Below are 21,997 nucleotides of genomic sequence, written 5' to 3' on the forward strand. Positions count from 1 at the left end.
TCTTCAATCTAAACTGCTTTTGTTTTTTTAATTCCCTTTAGTGGTTTGAATGTGACCTTATCTTTTAAGTACCAAACTACTTTTATCAGTGTAGTAAGACACAGTTTTAGCCGAACAAAATGTATTTATTTTTATATTCCTCATCAATTATTTTGTTTCGTGGATGTACTGCCGAATTTTCTGAGATCTTGGAAAATTGGAGCCACAACGAAAGTGTTATGTTTTTGTTCAGCGTAATTGATATCATCACTGCAAATGAGAGTGAAATTAACATTTGTCCATGTGAAAGAGAAATGGCGAGGCTTTTGCTGTTTAGCATCATTTGACACTTCCAGTTCACATTTAATAACCGCAAACTCCCACAAAATGTTCCTCTCAATCACATGACCTTGACTGCTCCCTCTACGTCACTTATTCACCGACGTGCCCAAGCTTCTTGGTAGGTTTGCTTCCCTCTCTCGGATTACATAAAGTCATTCCATCACCCGGTGTCACTTGCATCATTTGTGTAAGAAGGAATAAATCCTGCGCTATTTTTCTGATAATTTCTTGCTCCAGTTGACATCTTACCTATGAGACATGCCTCTGATTAAACCTTGATTGCGGGTGAAGCCTGTTATGCATTTTTAATGAAGTCGGGATAATTGTCAAGTTTTATGACTTGGAGAGAGGTGGAAATTGGTTCCATGGTCAGTTTGAGAAATGATGAGAATTTGACCTGCACCGATGGTGCTGATAGCCAAGCATTAGTCATGGGCCTCCTGTAGCGGCAGTGTGTGACAGTGCTAATGATAGTCATTTTGTAGCGTGACCATGCGCTGGAATATATTTATGGGGGACTAAAATGGCAAGAATTGGCAGCACTCACTTTTACTTGATGACTTTAACCTTTTATTTTTCAGAAATCAAATGTGCTGATATAACATAGAATTACTTACTATGAGGGAAATATTAATCTGGTAGGCACACAGACGGTGACACAGTCAGCTCTCTGTCGTATACACTTGTAAGCAAGTGACAAGCCTGCACTGAAAAGTCTTGTAAAATTTCACGACAGCAATAAACTGCTCCGAGGTGTAATTTGATTCTAATTAGTATCTTTTCATGTCTGGTGTTTACTGACATTTGCGCGCCATCTCTGATGAGATTTCTTTTTCTGTTCTTTCCAGGGTTTTGGGGATTGAACTGTGAAATCAACATCGATGAATGCGCCCAAGGATACTGTGCCAATAATTCCACATGTATCGACCTGGTTGCAGACTATGGGTGCATCTGTCCTTTGGGCTTTGCTGGTTAGTTGTCTTTGTTGTCCTTTTCCTAACAGTCCCTATTGAGTGTCGTCACATGGCATTGGAAGCCATCAAAATGTGTACATGTTCCGTCTAAGGGCTCGTTCACCAAATTCACAATGTCTTTAGCTGATTAAGAATAGAGACATTGTTTATCATCCTGCAGCAGTGTAATATAGCATAGATTCCCTGAGGTAAACTACGGGCTAATTTAAATCTAGTTATGGTACCCTGTTTATTATATGAAGTACAGCAACATCTCAGATAATACCATATTGAATGAGCCTTTTTTTTTTTACTGTAAATATATTAAGAAACACTGCAGGAACTTGCTGTTAACAAGCCATCCAAAGTACTTGAAATGCTGTGTCTCAAAAAAATATCTGCACTGAAAGCACATTTCGTCAGACAATTCTATTTACCCAAGTGACACTATGGTTATCATATGTAGATATAAATCAATAAAGAATTTACTGTTATAAGATTAAACATATTGACTACAAACATAATCAAAAGCTTATAATGTGATGCTGTTGGGCTCTTGGTCAATAGCAATGTATGATTTTAGAAGTGGTGCAGTACATTACATTGTGGGGATTATACCTAAATATGAGGCTCATTTTATTATAGTAATGTATTTGTAGTTCCACATTTGAGGTGTCTTATTGAATTATAGACATGTAGATTTATATTTATGAAAGTATGATTGGAAATTTGACCATACCCATTTCCTGCACATGGTGGTTAAGATGTAATTGCTCTATTAGCTTAAAGCATAGTTGTCATTCTTTAAAGAAATTTGACTTTCAACTTCAGGCACAGTTAGTTCATGCAGTGAAATATCTGGCTGTCATAGTGCAGTAACACTCTCACTGGCTCTGCTTCTTTGTACTCCATATCGCACAGGTTCATGTCACTTTATTCTTCTCTGCAGCCAAACAATAGGCTCTTAACTGTATGTTACTTCATTACCTAGCTACATATAAAAGAGCAGATTTCTTCTTGATTTCTCTCTCTCTCGCTCTCTCTCTCTCTCTCTCTCTCTCTCTCTCTCTCTCTCTCTCTCTCTCTCTCTCTCTCTCTCTCTCTCTCTCTCTCTCTCTCTCTCTCTCTCTCTCTCTCTCTCTCTCTCTTTTGTGTGTGTGTGTGTCATTGTCGAGACCCCCCCCCCCCCCCCCCCCCAAAAGAAAATGCATTAACCATATATTAACACTCTTTATTTATCTCTCAGGAAAGAATTGCTCCATATCAGTCTCTGCATGTGATGTGGACTTCTGCAAAAATGGAGGAACCTGCTCACGCAATTTAGCTGGAGACCTGCAATGTGTTTGCCCTCCAGGTATTAAACAAGCCTTTTTTATTACATGCATCAGTATGCTTTTGTAATTCTCTGTTTTTATAAATGGTTCAGGCTTTACTCTTGCACTTCAGTTGCTGCTCTAATGAAAATATAGACGTTCATTAGGGTGTTTTATAAAAATGATACTAACCTAGAAATACATTTAGCCATGTGTTCTCCCCGCTTAATTGTTCATTTATTCCTTTACTAAATTCAGTCATTAATACATGTGAAAACATATTAGTGTTGTTGATTACCAGCGTGCAAACTATACCGCAGCTTTCGGGGGGGGGGGGGTTATTTCATGGACATTGCATGGATGTCTTGTCTGGAAGTCTTATGAACGTCAATGAAAAAAAAAGGGCGAGTCCACCAGGAATCAAATCAACATTCACATGCATAAAATGACCTCTGAAATACGTTAACACACATCAACAAACCAATAATTGACACCAAACACGCATGACCATCAGAATTAGAAAAAAAAAATATGCTCCAGACTACCAGAGATCTAGTCCTCAGCGCCATCATATACAACCCAGTGCTGAATATTAATAATACAGTTTATCGACATTACCTTCAGACAGAAGCCACCACAGACCTGGATCAGCTTCTGTTGCTGTTCCTCAGAGTCCCTCAGTTAATTTTTCTGATTAGGAAATCCAAACTTTACAAAGTCTCCCTGTTTGAAATTGAGCAGCTGTATGATTTAAAGTGATGTTTAAGACTAGCGCCCCCACACTTCAATGGCAAGAACAAGAACTGCATGCAGGCCGGCAACTTTATTAAAGTGAAAGAGTGATAATTCACCCTCATGGACAAATAAAAATAAATAAAAGTAGCCTAATTTTACACTTGATCATGACAAAACCGAAAATGAACAAAAATAAAATGCATAGGAAAAAAATTGCATTTTAGCAATATTTTAGAGACCCCCCAACATTTCACAAATCATGTTTTAAGGGGGGCTCCTGTCTCATTAAGGGGGGCTGAGCCCCTCCTGCCCCCCCACCCCCACCCCGTACTTCGCACCTTGTTGATTACTACACAATCAGCAGGAATGCTATTTAAAAGCACACTTATACATCCACAGATTAGTTACAATGGGTGAAAAAAGCCACGCTCCATTGTTTACCTCTCTACTATAGGTTGTGTTTGCTGAAATCCCGGCTTGGTTTTAGTCCTTTATGCTCCAGCTTGGTGAATTATGTAAATCGGCCGAGACGAAAAACACTGGCAATGGGAGCGTTACGCGAAATCACAATCCGTAATTTCTGCCAGATGTGGGACGGCATAAAGATACTGTACACGGCACATCAATCACTTCTTTGATCCCACCTTTTACAGGATACCATGGCAAAGATGGCTCCTCATCTGTGAGCCAATGTGTGTCAAATCCTTGCGACCCTGAGGGGGCTTTCCTCTGTGAAGCGCTGGAAAATACTTATAGATGTGTGTGTCAACATGGGTACAGTGGGCCTCTCTGCAAAACCCCTAGAAACCAGTGTGTTGATGGCTTTTGTCAACAAGGTTCACCGTGTATGGATCTATCAGAAGGGTTCAAGTGTGATTGTTTACCAGGTAGGTTCACCATTCAGCCGGGGGTTGGCTCGAGATGGAGGCATTTCCTCGAATGAATCATGTACATTGCAGACACATTGCCGGCTTTCACTTGTTCGGCTTTCTTCTCTGTGGGAGTCTAATCTCTTTGGCTTTAAGCAACAAGACGTAGCAGCCTTATGAAATGTCTAAGTAAGGGCTCAGTTCATCAGGTCGTGAGCTGACTTCAAAGCAGTGATGATGCTCAGAATGTCTGTTTGCCCATTCATGATTTACTGGCTTTCTGTGGGCATGTAAGAAATACTTTACCATCAGGTCAATGTAATATTAATAATCTGTATTTTATTGTCTGACAGTCAGTCTGTTTATATTCAGTGTGAAAAATGTGTTTCTCTTTAAAAAAAAAAAAAAAAACATGTGTTCAATGTAATGATATATTATTATTATTATTAGACAAGAAGTTAAGGTACTCACCAACAATCACTTCAACAAGTTCATCTGATGAACATCAGTTAAAATACTTTTGCTGACGATTACACCATTAGAATTGTCTGTTTTTTTTTTTAAAGTGTACAATTGAAGAAATTTACTTAAAATACATTTGCATTGTCATGCCAAAATGTTAAAGTAAAACCAAAAAAAAAAAAAAGAGAGAGATTACTGAAGAATGCGACAAGAAAAGAGTTCTTGTGTGAATAACTTTTTTTTTTTACAATTAGTATAATATATATTTGCTTGATTATTGGCAGGGCTCCGCAAATCATTTTTCCAAGAGGGTCACTTGAGATATTGGGGAGCTGAGTTCAAACCACATGTGCTCTATGGAAAAAAATCACTTCATGAATATCAGTTGATTACATGGTTTTGATCAACTATTGTTCCTGCAGACAAACATTTGTGTTTTTAGTTCTCTTTTTTTAACCTTTATTTTCACCAGGCAGTAGCTTAACGTCATATGATCAAATTTACAAGCAAAGCATAGCAACAATGGCAGCATTACAAGGAACGAATCAGATAAGCAGATAAGACCACTGAAATAAACATGGTGACAGGAGTATACTTAAAAAAAACTGTGTAACACGAGGTTCTTTATGTGCTTTGTTTTATTATGATTACTTTAATATCCCCATATGCCCATGAAGCTGAGCTAAATACACTGGCTCTATGTCACACCTGTTCATTTTGATTGTGAGCAGCATTTTTCTTTTTCTTTCCAAAGGCCCACATTGTGACCCTTGGGTTGTACGATGTCTCGGTCTGTCTAAACTCTGCATGAAGTAGCGAAACAATTGCATTCTGAATTTGTCACACAAATGACAACTGTATTATTACCACACACTTTATACGGCAAGTATTCAAAATAGTCTTGAAATCCTTCCAGATGAACTAGAACTAGTGTCTTTTGTTTTTGTTTGTTTTGGTCATCATTGCGCCGTTGAGCATGTGCATGGCTTGAACAGAACTTGCATGTATGAATCTGTGTCCATCAGGAAACTAAATTTAAAGTCTGGATCTGACAGCACATGACTTTCTGTACTTCTGTTCATTTCACACAAGTGAACTGTCACACGGAAAAAGATGTAAATTCTTGCTCAGAAGCTGTCCTCTGTAATCTTCTCAATTCCAGCACAACTCCGCAAATCTGCCCTCCAAGTGAAAAAAACAAAATATTTTCAGTTTTATTTTTACAGCACCTGTTATGGGAGTCATTTATAAACGCGGCGACATTGAGATGCAGAATAAAAAGCAGCAATTCCACACGAGCAAGAGTTCCTTGAAAAGCTCTGTGTCTCAAAAGGTAAACACGAGACGCTACTCCGATTGGTTCATTTATTAAGAGTCCACGAGTAATTAAGAAGGAGCAGCCTTTTTAAACTGGCTGGATTATTCTGCTGTTAGAAAAGCTTATGTGGACTTTTCCTTGAGCAGCAGCACTTTGGATTTCACTTTGACCGGCTCCTTCCTCTCAAGCAGTCGGAGCTTGTTCACCAAAGATGCTAAAACTGAATGCACCAATGCTGCATGGCTGTGCATGTTCCACAGCCACAAGTAAAAATGTGTTGTCAATCTGCACCAGCGATGACCAAATACCGCATGTGCCTATGTTAAACCTGCTGGATTCGGTGGTCATTTACGATTGATTGTGGATAGTGGATTTGTCCCTTTCAGCCAGAACAGTGAATCTTTGTACCATAGATGATTTGAAGCAAGTTCTGTGCCACTATATCACATTATCGCACGCTGTAGCAGTGATCAAGTCATCCCCGCCGTAAATGAAATAACAATAAAAACCATCTGGTGTAAAGTGATTGCCGCAGAGGTGGTTGTGTATGACAAACCTCAGCCCTCCATCAAAACCATTCCCTTGTCAAAATCACCCACATTTCATCTTTCTGAGCAAACTGAATAAGCAAGCTGAGATGCTTTGCACATCCTGGCATCCAGGGACGTTTCATTCAGAGGAAGGCGCAGCGTGTGGAAAAACCCCGGTGCTTCAGGGGTTGCAGCAGGTGTGCAGAATCACTTTGACCATGAGATCCTTTGATGCTCACGCCGGCGAGCTTTTATACCATGTGGCTCATTGCATGGTCAACGCTTTGTTTCAGTCTTTCCCAAAAACTTCAAATGATATCGTAAGAAAAGTAAGCACTACTAATTACAGTCTTTATAACGCGTTAACATTTAAAAAAAAAAATAAAAATAAAAAATCATAAAGAAACCAAATGTCCAAACATACGTCAGAGGGCAATTTGTAAACATAATTGTATTAACATCCAGCATTATCATGACAGTCTGCATTGTTTGTCTCCATATCTTCCACATCTGTGTGCGTATTATTGCTGTGACACGTCCTCCAACACCCAAACCATCTGTTCAGGGGTCAAACGGTGAGAAAATGTCAGCAGTAATGTTCAGCACACGCTTCAGCCACAGCAAAGTGGTGACACGTTCATCAAAGCATTGCTCTCTGATGTTGAATCGAGGTTGGCAAGTCCAAAGTGGACACTTGAATATTGCGATCAGGACAATAATCAGATTTGTTTTTAAAGCACCGTAGTTTACTGAATAAGTGTCTTCTTGTATATTTCAAAAATGCAACATTTAAAAGGATTTTCGTTTTTTTTTTTTTCTTTGTAATAATGTAGTATGTTGTTTTTAAGGCCAGAGTGTGGTTAAGCACGTTATTTTCCCAAACCGTGTCATAAAAGCAGTCTTGTCCCATCTCGGCAGGTTTAACAGGCCAGTATTGTGAGATAAACATTGATGACTGTGAAGAGGAGCCGTGCGGAGTGTTGAGTATTTGTGAAGACGCTCTGAATGGCTACAATTGCTTCTGTGCACCTGGATTTATTGGTAAGTGAACGCTATCTCAAAGTTATTCTTTGTGAGTTAAAGTGCTGTTTTATTCGCAGAAAGCCATTTGTCAACATGTTGGACCCCTTTCATACCTTTGTAGGAAATAACTGTGAGATTGAAGTGAATGAATGTGTCAGCCAGCCGTGTGGACACGGAGGCTCCTGCATAGATGAGCTCAACTCCTTCAGCTGCCGGTGTCCTCCTGGGATCTCAGGTATTTCATCTGCTTCCTACCACAACTGCTCAAACCTCCACGTGGCGTTTATCACTAATGCCGTCAAAGGGTGTGAGTGAATTAGGCTTGGATTTCAGAAACATATTCATCAAACCCAAGTATTCTCAATCCATAAATGTGGTCATTACTTCATGTGTTCCATCGGGTAATGATGGTGAGTAAAACTGTCCTATAAGCTTATGTTCTTAACGCGGCCATCAAACCTTTCTTAGAAGTACTTACAGCATGCTTAGAAGGTGGAGTGTCACATATATAGGTGTACTTTTACATGCTCTTTTGAGTACTTGTACTCATATCTGTCCGTGTGAGCTTTTAATGCTTGAGAGCTAAACTCTGCATGAGCTTATAAAGCAGTTAACCACCTGTTCATTTATGCGAAAAAAAATTTATAAAAAATATCCTGCCTGGTGTTTTCTGCCAAGCTGCGTTCTACATGTGCATGCAATCTGTCTGGTGTCGATGCTTTGCTATTTATACACCAGTCAAACATGGAGTTTAGCATTACTGTCTACACACCAACGGGTAATTTTAAAAATGGCGACGCGAAGGAGAAGGTCAAATAAACAAATCCTCAAATGTTTGAGAATTTAAACTTTAAAGTGGAATCATCCAATGTGTGCGTTCTGATTCAACAAGCTGCATTTATAGCCATTGAGTTCACCATTCCCATGAAACAGTTAGCTCATCTTCTCGTACAGTGTGGCAGTCTGGTCATAGGATAGAGAGAATTGTATTTTGGGGGCCCGTAGAGTGATCATCATGTCCAATTCTGCATAGGTGTTGCATTTGCTAATATTCTTTTGTGTATGTATTGATCATCGATTGTGATTCACTTGATAAAAGTTAGGAGTTGCATATACATCTCTGATCAAAGCTCATCAAGCGACAGTCACCGTTGCTCATTGTAAGTTCTTGTATCTGTTTGAAATCAATTCAAAACCCTCCTTTCAAAGAATATCCGCGCTCCAAATGTATAAGTATAAAGGATTTTTGCATCAAGTTGAACCAGATATGAATGAAATACACATGTGCTTGCACATGAAATGTTCTATTTGCAAAATCTGAAGTATGCATGACAATGAACTGTGACCTATGTGAACTGTATTTATATCACAACATTTTTATTAAATTGTTTTGTAAAAGCATAACTAATTTTGTAGCTGTTTTTACATCACACATCAGATTATACATCCATACACAATGAAGTGGCTGGTAAGTGCTCTAACCAAGCAAACTGAAATTGAAGGACTCAATCAGAAGCATGATAAAAAATCTTGAAAGGTCCCTGCAGGGGGATCACATTATTTTTGGAGTCAGTGACCATCAGCACGGACAGCACAAGGACCTCGGGGCGTCATCACTTACCCCATGCAACCCTTCAGGTCACATCCAAACAGAGTGTTACAAGAGCAGCACAAACAGTGTACTGTAATTACATGGAGTGTTGGTGTAATTCAAAGGCCTGTTATCGTTTTGGCATTTCACACCATGTCACAGCCTGCTCTAAAGCTCACGGAGACCGTTAACGTGTGAAACAATGATAGTGCATAAGCAACACCCACGTGTGCTGCCGATCTGCTTCTTTTTCGAGGCAAAATGAAGGAGGAATGCCAAGAGCGCAGCGCACGAGTGCAATCAAATATGCAAAATATTATTGAAATTTTGTTTCTTTTTTTTTTTCACCGATTTGATTTCAATTTCTAAATTCCAGAGATATTTCAAGCCTGCTCAGTTAGAATTCCACTGATCGTGGAATCAAATAAACAGAATCTGTAAATATTAAAATATGTCTTAAGACTATCCACAAAGGATTTATAATACTGAGGGATTTTGAATATTTATGCACTCCATTCGTGGTTGCATCAAGAATGTTGCGCCCGAGACTTGTTGTGGAAAGTTGCTTTGGGAGCTCATGAGCTAATATGTCATTAAGCGTTGAAAACACCACCAATGTCTGATGTGTTACACCTTTATTTGCTTTGCATTCAGCATATTGTGCAAAATTAATGAAATCAGCTACGTGTCCCCTGGAATGAATGGAAAGTACAAAACATGTTGCTTCTGTGTCACTCCTGACTGTGTGCTGAGCTTCAAGGTTGTTCATTAAACTTTGACCACACACACACACACACACACACACACACACACACACACACACACACACACACACACACACACACACACACACACACACTCCCCAATGTGTTTGCAAAGATGTGCATATGAACTGTCTCAATAAGCTACAACCAAGGAATTAAATGTGTCACCAATCGTCAAACATGACGTTCTCGTTTTAAGCCAAATGCGGCATATTTTACTAAGCGCCAGTCAGACTATGTTATGAGTCGTGTTTTCTGTAGGCAGTGGAAGCCTTTTGGACATTTGTGGCCAATTATCATTTAAATGTCATGGTTTTTACAGGGGACCACTGTGAAGTCAACATAGACGAGTGCATCTCCTCCCCCTGCCTGCACGACGCCACCTGTCTCGACCTCGTCCATGGCTACAGTTGTGTCTGTACGCTTGGCTTTACAGGTTTGGTGAATGATATATTTATCATTGTTTCTGTTTGAGGGCAGTTTAGTTGTGGTCCAGCATACTATATTTCATAAATCAGCGCCAGTAGTGTCCAGTAAGAAAAAGCACCGCACATTTACGCCGGCTTGTGTGCCGTTAGTCTCGTCTAACAATGTTACTTGTTATTTGTGGTACGCGCTGATTTAAACCACCCTATTCAGATAATCACGTCTTTTTTCGTGAATTATGTATTGCCAGCGCTACAGAAATGATTTCAAAGCGGAGCCAGCCACAATCAGCAAACCAGTTTAATACTTGTAGATATTTTGAAGTCTTGCTGGGTAATTTTTTTTTTTTTTTTTCTCGGCGTGACGTGTTGGAAAGCCTACTGCTTCCAGTACAGAGACGTCTCGAGATTAATCCGCACAAAGAGACATTTCCACTCTTAAAAAGTCAGGCGCGGTAACGGCTTTTGAACTGTTCCTAACAATTGCTAATAATTCCTGCAGAGAAGAATTCACGGTGCATTGCCAACAATAGATGAGGTTGCAAAGCTGAGTCTTATGATCACTAAGGGAGGTTTTTTTTTTTTTTCTTTTTTTTATCCCTCCCTTTTTAAAAATTCTTAAGGATAACAGACTAAATAAAACGTTCTTTTTTTTTTTGCGTTCAGAACTGAGGACTTTCTTTGCGAGTTCTCAGGTATTAGAGCTTTGTTCGGCACCTCAGTTCAAAATGAGTAGCATTTCCATTCTGTGTGTTATTGAGGTCTCCTTCCTCCAGAAAACCATTTGCAAAACATCACATTATTATTAATGTTGTTTAACTCCTGTTTATACCCAGATGAAACACTAATGGTAAGTTAATGGTAACTACCTTGACATACGGTGTACACAGAATTCAGAAAAGCTCATTTTCTGCAGTTGAACAGTTTATGACGAGATGTATGTGATGTAATTATTTGTCACTTTTTTTAAAAGTACGTATTTATTGAACTTTCGTTCTTTTTTTTTTTCTTTTTCTTTTTTTCCTCTTTCCTGTCAAAGGTACAAAATGTGAACTTGACATTGACGAGTGCGCCTCATCTCCCTGCAAGAACGGAGCCACTTGCATTGACCAGCCTGGTAATTACTTCTGCCAGTGTGCAGCTCCATTTAAAGGTAATGAGCACTGAGGGAATGGGGACAAAAAGCAAAGTTAATTAACTTCACATACTATTATTTTCACCTGTCTGAGCTCACTTCACATGGCTCAACCAAATTAGTACTTCATATTAGTCTTCATATGCTACCTGTATTTAAATAAAGGAAACCTGCAATTAGAGACATGTAAATGGTAGTTGATGCCAATTTCCATCAGTTATTTCTCAGTGGGAAAAGCCAGCAAAGCTCTGTGGCTTTGTCAGTCGTCTTCGGGGACCTTTGAACTGCTGACATAAAAATGGAAAGACACAAAAAAAAAGTGGAAGAGAGTAAGACTTTACGTAATCGCACCTGTTATTTAGCCACATATCCAACTGACAATAGAATAAATAGAAGCTACTTAAAAAAATTTACTTGCATTTATGCTTATTTACTGATTTATTTACTTATTTCCATTTTTACTTATGCATTTACTTTCTTACAGACTTTTCTTTTTTTAACTTACAGTATTATTAGTTATTTTACTGATTGAGTATTTATGTATTGGTTATTTACCTACTCATCTATATAGATAGGTGTTTTATTCAGTTGTCTCAAATTATTCACATTTAAAATTTATTTATTGTTTCCTAATTCTATTAATCTGTATAATATCCCATATTTTGATTGTGATCATTTAAAAACAAAAATTATTCTGAATGTCAATTTTAAAAAATTTTTTAGTAATGCACATTGACTTTTTTTGAAATTATATATCAAATTATGAGACTATTTTAACGGGGATAATATATTGGCGCTGCTTGGTTTATGTCTAATACTTTAGCTCTCTTGGTATGATTTACATCAACACACGCGTGGCTGTTATTATAGATCCACTGCTCACTGTGCATGTTGGAGGAGGGACTCCGTCATAAAGCTTGAATATCTGTTGGTAGATAAAACTTTAGTGTTGGGATTTCACAAGAGCACAAAACCATAAATCATTGATGGATGTGAAAAAAAAAAAAAAAAAAAATCAAAAAGTCCATCCAGCCAGCACCTTCCCAGAGCGGCGCTCGTCCTAACAAACCGAGCAACTCGTCGAGAAAGACCTTGGTGAACAACCAAGGACCATTCCGACAGATCTAATGAGCTCATTGGCTGTGAGATCGTCCTGGAAGGACAACAGTCGGGACAGCACTTCACAAATCCAGGCTTTTGCGGCAGAGCGACCAGAAGGAAATGACTCCTGAAAAAGGCACACAGAATTTACAAAAAGGCACTTCAAAGAGACACAGACGGCGTAAGGAGAAAAACTCAAAGCCCTGATGGGAATGAAAATAGACGCCTTCAGCTGTAATTCAAAGGAGGGCAGAAAGTAATGCAGAGATGAGGCACAGCTGATTATCCATGAAACACCATTTCCTGTAAGGTGTGGCGGTGGTTATTTCATGATGTGCTGGTACTGTCAAAGGGAAAAAAATACATTAAACAACATATACTGAACTCTTGAGTGTCTGCTTTTGAGTATCTATGATAAAAAAATTAATGGTTTTTTTCTTGAGTGTTAAAGTTAAAAGGATTTTCTTATTTATATTTATAGAAAAGCCTTTATTATAGTCAGTTGTCATCTTTGGTTTCACCTGTTTTATCTTAGCATTTCAAATGATTCAATGTGTGTATTTGGATGCATTTCCTCTTGGAGCTTCAGTACTGCGAGTACACTAAAGCAAATGTTTCCGCACTAGAGTGGAAGAACAGTTTATCAGCAAGACTGTGTGATTGTCTGCTGCAAATTGTGTAACGGCAATCTGCTATTGTAAGTCTGAAGCATTTGAAATACCAGAGTCGATATTTCCGCTACATGAGCTTGCTTAGAGGGAGCCAAACTTTCCGAACCTGTCAGATTCTTTAATAACTCGGAGGTCAATCAGCTGCGGCCTCTGCTGACTCAGCCAAAAGCTAACGAGTTCCTGACAAAGAGTTTGACTAAAAGCTTACGGAAGAGGATTTAGATTGCAGGAGTTCATCGAAAAGCCTTGTTACTGACTGGATGCTCTATTTATTTTTTGTGTGTGTGTTTACAGAAATGATCAGAGGTAGAACTTGTAAGCTCTGTGTTATATACAGGCCGACACTTGCTATTTGCACATGATTCCCCCTTTGGGTAGCATATCACAGCGTCTGCTAAAAATATTTTTACTGTAAATGTTAACATTTATTCAGTAAATGACTTTGAAGACAAAACTGAAGCGGGGCAACTCTGGCACATAGTTTGAACACATGTTAATTTGTCATTTTGGGCTGAATACCGGACGTCTTGCATTATCGGTATAAAAAGATATTGATGACCACCAGGCTGCTGGGTGACGTAGCTGAGGTTCTGTGCAGGGTTTACATGTTCTTCTGGTTTCATGCAACAGTCCAACAACATGTGTTTGCCCCGTGTTGGATGTGCGGCCTGTGCGTGATACAGCCTGCTTTCACTCATAGTAAACTGTGATCTGCTCCCTGCAAAGCTACCATGGATAACCTGGATATTAGGTGGTTGGATGTCGCTACTGGAATCCATAGCAAATGAAAAGTGACCGTGGGAGGGTCTGTTAGTACATATATGCAACTGTTTGACCCGCTACACTTATGGGTTTGCATATTTTATCATGGAGGTCTATATTCGGTTGTAAAATATTTTTATATATAGAATGTACAATCAACAAAGATCTCTTTTTTTGTTTCATCACAAATCCGCTCTGGTTTTTGTATGTTTGGCTTTTTTATTTTACTATTTGCATGGTTTGGGTTGATTGATTTTCCTCCCTTTTAATATAATTTGTCTTTGCACGTTATTTTTTTCTTTCATTCCCGTTGCACTTCAAAACTTTTCTGAACTTTCCAGCAGATGTTGCCTCCTGCATGCCCTACTCATGGTGATGTCAGCCACTTCACTTTCTTTGTACAGTGCTTACACTTTTCCAAAGCACAGTGACAATTAATTGACACAGGAATTCGGCAAATTCTAATATTTTTTAGCACATTAGAACCAAAGCTGAGTGCCAGCTGTCCACGGGTGTGCCTTTATCAGTGGTTTAAAACCAGCATAGATCATGATTGCATTGACTGACGCTGTTCATTTGGTAAATGTTCCGGAACAAGCGCAGAAGTGTATTTTTGATTCCTATAATTTTGGGGGGGGGCTCTAACAATACTAATGCCATTTTTTTTCACGTGTTTTCATACTGAAATTGTGTGTTTGCTTATATCTGCGGATAATCTGCAAATAATTATTATTTTGTCACAATCTTGAAGAAAAGGCTGTTGCATTGTGAAAGAGGGCAGTTCTTTGTGTAAAAGGAACTATTAAAATGGTAATCTTTGCTAAAGAACAGAACATATCAGCTTGGGACAGCATGTATTCAAACACAAAGACAGGAAATGAACAATAACAATGTTTTCTATTGTACCTGCCTGTCTCCAGTTTTATATTGGATTTCAAGAGATTTTGTCTGCTCGCTGGTCTTACCATGTGCGCTTCTTTGCCTCTCTACAGGTCATAATTGCGAGTTCCTACCGTGTGAGGCCAGTAATCCCTGCGAGAACGATGCAGTGTGTGTGGAAGAGTTGGATCAGGACCATTTCCCTTTGGGTTTCCGCTGTCACTGTCGCCGGGGCTTCAGTGGCCCCCGCTGTGAAATCAATGTGGATGAGTGCAGCTCCAGCCCCTGTGTTCATGGCTTCTGCTATGATGGTACGAATCAGCTTATCTTGCCAACACTCTTAAGAACAGGCACTCGAGATGGGAAGCTCCAATGAATGCACGCACACACCCGCGCACACAGTGTATATGTTTAATTTCGCTCCGCTCGCTCACAGTCTAACAGGCAGATTGCAACTGGGTCACCACTGCAGCGAATGGGTGTTAATGGGAGACAAGTCTTTCATGTGACGCGAGGATCCCGGACATTGCTGTGCTGGAGTGCACATTATTAGTTCCTTGAAGCAACTGTGAATTGAAATCAATTAAGCATGTATGATCTAATTTGAATAATGGGTGATAAATGACCAAATTTGTATTTTTAATCAGATTTTACTCATGTGTATTCCAGCTTTAGTAATTTTCATTTAAAGCATCTTTGATCAACATTAGACCTAATTTATAGAGAAAAAATGAATCTTTATAATAATGAATTGGTCAAAGAAAAAAAAAAAAAACGCACTAATTGCCAGAGACCTATATTGTGAACAAATACACGTGATTACGCTGGACTGGTTTTAACAGAACATTTCTCCCAGTAGCAATAATATTAGTACTTTCCACCCCTCATCGCACTCCTGATACTCTGCCAGTTTCCGCTAGTTTATGTGGTAGTAAAACAGTGACAACACTGAATCTAAGCGGATCACTATCTGCTCCTCGCAGTGCTACAGCAGAGCTCGTCCAGCTGTCTTGACCAATTGTGAAAACAGCCAGTTCACCTTCGGTCAGTGAGGCAGGCCTTTAGGACCTAGTGGCCGGTGCTCGGCAGCAGCCAGCCAGCCAGGCAGCCACCAGGGACAGCTCTGCAAAGCCACAGTGGCTGCGATGAGTAATGCTGCTGCCACCCAGGACCTAAAGCATTTAATGAGAGTAATAGCATCTACACGCACCAAGACAGAGTGACAGCATAGATTACGTGGTAAATCTTTGGGATAATGAAGAATCCTGGGACCCTGACTGGGGAAGTAATAAATTCACTCCTGTAAGAACCGCAATTACCTCTGTCACTGGCTGCCTGTACCCGTGTTGTGTTGGAGAAACAGAATGATGCATCCCTCTTTAACATCATTAATAATTAAAGAGCGGAAAGAACGGATTATTGGAGGTGGGAGATTGTAAATTCAGATGGAGGAAAATGGCACGTTTGTAACATCTGAATAAAAGAAAATCCCTACTGGAATTGGCACTCTCCTAATGTTCAGTGTCTTTTTCCAGCTCATTCAATGTGTTCCTGGTGAAGTTGAGGGACCGGTAACAAATGACTAGGCTTTCAGGCTTCCATTGACAAAGAATGGGTAAGTGCAGACAGAGAGACAGGAAAAGTAGCTGGAGAAAGGAGGAGTGGATGTCTGTTGCAGACAGGTTCATTTAAAGATGGTTAGAGTGTCATGCTGTCTGAGTAATGCACAGGGAGGTGACCTGTCGCACACACTTGGCAACAACAGGTTTTCACTGATCAAGTGCAAGAGGCTTATTTAATGGTCATATCCATTAAAAATGGCTTCACAGGGGCGATTTTCCTTTATGTTCATAATCGGCACACTTATTTCAGTGGAAATGTAGAACCCACAGAGAGGCGAGTGAATTTGTTGATGATGCAAGGTGCTGTAACTATTCTGCCCATTTTCTTGTAGTTGTAGATGGCTTTTACTGCCTGTGCAGTCCCGGTTATGTCGGCTCGAGATGTGAACAAGACATTGATGACTGCGCGAACAGCCTGTGCAGCACCAATTCAGTATGTAAGGACTTCCATCTGGTAAGTATACCCATTTATTGGCAGCATAATGGGCTAATGTTTTCTCCTCTCAAACACCTAAAAAAGACGCCAGTGTCTTGTAAATCACTACAACTGAGTTAATAGTTATTCATGATAAATGTCTGACAGCTTCTGTCATGGTAAATATGGACAGCTGTGAAAGGCCAACAATGGTGGAGAGTTTTTGCAAGAGAACTCTGCTGCAGACAGTGGGGACAGACTTTTTTTGTTTTGAAAACACATAAATTCAGCACGAGCAGCTGTATAATCAAATGACTTAGATTGCAGAAGGGATGGGAAATATTTAGGTGCACTTTGTTGGTGCTACACCTAATGGAGAAATTACATTAATTAATAGATTTATGTTCTTTGAGTTAATTTTAATGCAACATGAAGACTATGTTATTACATAACATTACTCAGAATCAAATCACTGGCATTTGCATTGAACATATTAAAGTGTGATTTTTAATTTTTTTTTATCATTTCGATCTCCTAAACTGTGCATGTTTACCCTAGTTTAGGGATTACATACATCCACACAGATCATTTATTGGTAGTGAATGATTAATTATTACATACAGAGTTTGAGTTGATACCGAATTATTTTCTAAGTTCTGAAGCAATTGTACATTGCATAAACCTCTGGAGTACTGCGCATTCCTTCAGTAAAGATTAGCCCATCCTTGCAGTATCAACCATGTGCAGACACAACATTGAATATAAATGTCAACGCTCAAGTGCAAAAACAAGCAAAGAAACAAAACACATAGAACATATTAAGGTTTTTCTTTTTTGTAAGGCACGGCTTTTAGTTCTGTAGTTATTCAAGTGTTTTTAAGCCAATAACATTGATCTGTTGCAGCTGCGAAAAGGCCCTGGGAGCTGCACGCTGCTCACAAACTGTGCAATGACTACCAGGGGCCGTTTTCCAACAGCTGCTTATTTGCTAACAGATTGCAGTGGTGAAACAGATGTGTCATAGATAAAGTCTTTGTTTTTGTTTTTTTCTTCTTTTCATTAAATACCTTCTGGTTTACTAGCAAACTTCTAATGTTTCAATCTCAGGAATCAGAGAAATATACATAAATTATTTATTTTCATCGTTAATACAAAAAAAAATAAAAATCATTCATTGAAATCAGCATTTGGTCTTTCAAAGCTATGCTGTTAGCCTTCAACTTGTGGCAGTGACCTTCTTCCATAGAAACTGCTTGAAAACGGTTTGTGTTTTGTCCTTTGTCAAAATATAATTAAAGCTTCGCTATAGATCGCAGAACTACTCTGACATTTCACAGTCAGTGTGTTCCATTTTGAGCAGGAGAAATTAATGCTTTAATATTTGCTGCTGTTCATTTGCTTTTGTGAACACTGACAACACTGAACATCGGTAAGTTTACACAGGAACTATCAAAACAAAAGTAACATTTTAATAATGAAGAGGCCGCTATCAATCAAATCAGCTGATTAAAAAAACTGTTAGTCTAAGTAGTTTGAATATTATGTAGTATTCCTACCAGGGATGTTCCTAATTTGTCTGTCAACTAAAAGCTTTTTCCCTTCAATGAAGCTTAGTGGAAGCATATATTGAAGAATCACCGTTGGTGCATAAGCTCGGTGTGTGAAGGTAAAGAATGTCAAACTGGCCCCAGCTAGCATTTCAAGCAGCAGCCGTCGATCCGCTCAGATCAATATCAAAATGCTTGAGTTCAGCGTGTCGGCAGATTGCTCCAGTGAAGTGTTATTACACCTGTCTTTTTTTTTTTAGTTTTGTTTGTTTCTTTTTGACAGCATACATGCTACCTTGAGTTAACCACTAGACAGGTCTTCCTTCCCAGCTCTTTGTCTTAAAACTCTATTTTACTACAGTACTGGTGCAGGAAGCGAAACTTATGGGTGTGTGGATAGAATACTAACCTACTCGTGAGAGCAGCGGTTGTTTAATAGCTCAGCTGACGAAGCACTACTAACTACATACCTGCCTGAAAGATTGGCGCAATCTTCATTTTCTGGAACGAATTGAACCCTTAATATCCAAAGACTAAAAAGGCAGTGCAACAGAAGGGAATGAGAGGTGATGTGAGGAATATGACAACATATTGTGTTTGCCACTGTTTCACCCTTTTTTACCACCCCAACAACTCATTATTTAAATGGGGGCGGTTTTTGGAGCCCCTTCACGTAGTCTTGTTTACAGTGCAGCCCTTCCTCTCTCTGAACACTCTGTCCCACAGAGCTTCAGCTTATTTTGGAGAATTGCAGTCCCTGAAGGTGACTTAGCAGCAAAAATTAGATTATGTTCTATTGCCAGGGGTAAGGAATTGGAGTCTCCTGGAGGTATCTAATTTATCATGCGATGACGGCATTTTCCCCCGACCACATTGGGCCCACAGTGTACAAATTATATCAGACAAAGTTTAACGGCTCCCCTCCAGTGCATGAAATAAAGATTAGCATGCATTCAACCAGAGGCATCCAAGACCTTTAGACAGGATGTTGGCCATATGACTGACTTCATAATATATGCAAAGAGGAATTAGAATTAAGTTGGCACCCTGGAATGTAATAGACAACAAACCATTAATTTACAATGCTGTGATTAATTATCATAAAGCAGAGTACAATGATGAAATAAAGGGCAAGTACTCTGCTCTAAATTCAGAGAGAAAGACTGGAAAAGATTAGCAGCATATGCCACTACATAAAAAATCCCTTTCCCAAAGTACAGTAGTAATGCATCTACTGGCTATAGAGGATAATCCATCTAAATCAAGCTTGTTTTGCATGTTTGTCTGTGCATGAAAATTCCTTTTGCAGCGGTAATATTGTATGCTTGATAAAGGTTTGTGCCGTATACCTTGAATGGCGTGAAAAGAAGAAGGAAACAAAATCAGGCTTGCATTTTGTCCAGAGGGTGGGTGGTAGGAGGAATACATCTACATAGCAGTAATGTGAGAATGTAAGACAAGCATGACTCTTCCACAGTTTAAACAGATTTCCACAAGAGAGGGATTTTGTATTTTTTATTTTTTTTTTGTTTAATTTTATTTTGTGCGTAGGAGGTTTCCTTCAGCATTATTTAAAAAAAAAAGGGGGAAAACAACTGATGAATTCAATGAAGTATATCACACATTAGACCATTTGTTTTCTAAAATATACCAGGTGTAAATAAGCAAACGCATCATTGGCACAATGTCCTCTAATTGCACCTAATTAACAGCTCCCACATGCATATACAGTTCTTTTAGGACTAATAATAGACCCCAATTCCACAAAGTACTTTTAATACCAAGTATAGATTTGAGGTGTCGGTACATTTCAGTGTATATCTAATAGTGATCCCCCTTTTTTTTTTTTTTTTTTTTTTATCTGTTCCAGAGTTATGAGTGTGTTTGTCACCCTGGCTGGGCGGGGGAATACTGCCAACAAGAAATTGATGAATGTTTATCACAGCCCTGCAAAAACAACGCCACCTGCACCGATCTCCTCAACAGCTTCAAGTAGGTGCGCGAGTTGGCTCGAGGGCGCTGTCCGCATGAGGTGCATCAGTCACTTAATAAATGCAGGAAAAGGAGCCGTTCAGAGATAGCAATATGTCCTTCCACTGGCAGCGCCAGATAATGAATTGCAGATGGCAGGTAAAACAAATGAGTCAATCAATGGCTCACAGCATGAAAAGGTTTCAGGGGATCTGTGACTCATTGGAGGAAAAAGCTGGTGTATCTGCTCCAGCTAATGCCCCCCTCTCTCGCTGGGGAGACGTGAAACCGCTCCAGGTGGAAAAGTTGAGGGATGGAAAGGAATGTGAGGTGGATTGGTCGGCGTGCTCAGGTACTCACTGCCACCAAGTGGAATATTCACCTGCCTTGAGAGCAGATACTTCAGCGCACACACACACACACACACACACACACACACACACACACACACACACACACACTGTTCCTCGGTCCCCTTCTCTCCTCAGCTCTCTGTCTATGTCTACCATGCATACATTTCCATTTAATCCCCACTCAGCAGTCTAACCCCCTGTGTCCTACATTCAGCTGTCCAGAATTAAAAGCTGCTCTGACCAGTCGTGCAATTAACCTGTAAATTTCCCACACTGTCTCACACAGAGATCCAGGACAGTGGTGCCAATGCACAGTTATGCTGTATGCTTTATGTAGAAAAATGTCTCCTCTGGGTCATTTGAATTTTTAGAAGATAAAAAAAAAAAGTCCCTTGTAGCTTATCTGCAGCAGCTCACGACATCTTTAGCTATAACAATATTTTGCATAGTTGTTTATGTCCAGAGAAAAGTGCAAAATAAAGTGTTTTATTGCTTTGTTCAAGTTGTGGTTTTAATCTATGCCAGAATGACCTCTACAGTGCCATATCTCCTCTCTGGTGTATCCAAGGTGCTTATGCTCGCCAGGCTGGACAGGTGCAGACTGCACTGAGGATGTGGACGAGTGTGATTCTGGGCCTTGTCTAAATGGAGCTCAGTGTCAAGAGTCAGACATACCTGGGGAGTTTTCCTGCACCTGTCCCCCCTTCTTCAGTGGCCCCTTGTGCAGCCAGCCCTATGACCCCTGTGACCCCCTCCACAATCCCTGCTTGCACAACTCCACCTGCCTGACACGCTCCAATGGAACAGCCTCCTGCAGATGCCCAGCTGGTGAGTGAACACACACACAAACACACGCACACACACAACCCTCATACTTTGTGATATTATTCGAGCCTGCTTTTCAAGATAAACTGTTTTGTTCACTACGTTGCGGCAAAGCTTATCAAAAAAAAAAAAAAAAAACACCCCCCAAAAAAACACAGCTACATTTTCCAAGAATATCTTTTTTCTTTTTTTTTCCATAATACACAAGTCACAGGATGAACTACACCTCTGCCACTGAACTATTGTGCTCCACAACACCAGCGGGAACAAAACACTGCATTGCATTTAGTAATTAGGGCAGACTTGCAGAATAAAGTGAAACATATTATATGATGGCAGGCTGATCACTGGCTGATTGTGGGTCACATAGTCAACCAAGCGTGACAAAATGTGGCTTACAAATTCAAATTTA

At 39.6% G+C, this 21,997-nt stretch overlaps 1 protein-coding gene across 1 annotated transcript in view; it reads left to right on the forward strand.

Moving 5' to 3' along the window:
• eys (eyes shut homolog) overlaps positions 1-21,997 on the forward strand; it is a gene marked incomplete at its 5' end in the record, with an annotated part of 173,350 nt that overhangs the window by 33,717 nt on the left and 117,636 nt on the right. Inside the window, 10 exons of the mRNA XM_080481589.1 lie at positions 1,170-1,292; positions 2,521-2,628; positions 7,420-7,542; positions 7,646-7,759; positions 10,202-10,315; positions 11,344-11,457; positions 14,966-15,163; positions 16,807-16,928; positions 20,307-20,428; positions 21,329-21,588. Of these exons, the coding sequence (XP_080337715.1) occupies positions 1,170-1,292; positions 2,521-2,628; positions 7,420-7,542; positions 7,646-7,759; positions 10,202-10,315; positions 11,344-11,457; positions 14,966-15,163; positions 16,807-16,928; positions 20,307-20,428; positions 21,329-21,588 (1,398 nt within the window). The remainder of the gene's footprint in view (positions 1-1,169; positions 1,293-2,520; positions 2,629-7,419; positions 7,543-7,645; positions 7,760-10,201; positions 10,316-11,343; positions 11,458-14,965; positions 15,164-16,806; positions 16,929-20,306; positions 20,429-21,328; positions 21,589-21,997) is intronic.

The sequence above is a fragment of the Lipophrys pholis genome (genome assembly GCF_963383615.2).
Source record: "Lipophrys pholis genome assembly, chromosome: 15".
NCBI lineage: Eukaryota > Metazoa > Chordata > Actinopteri > Blenniiformes > Blenniidae > Lipophrys > Lipophrys pholis.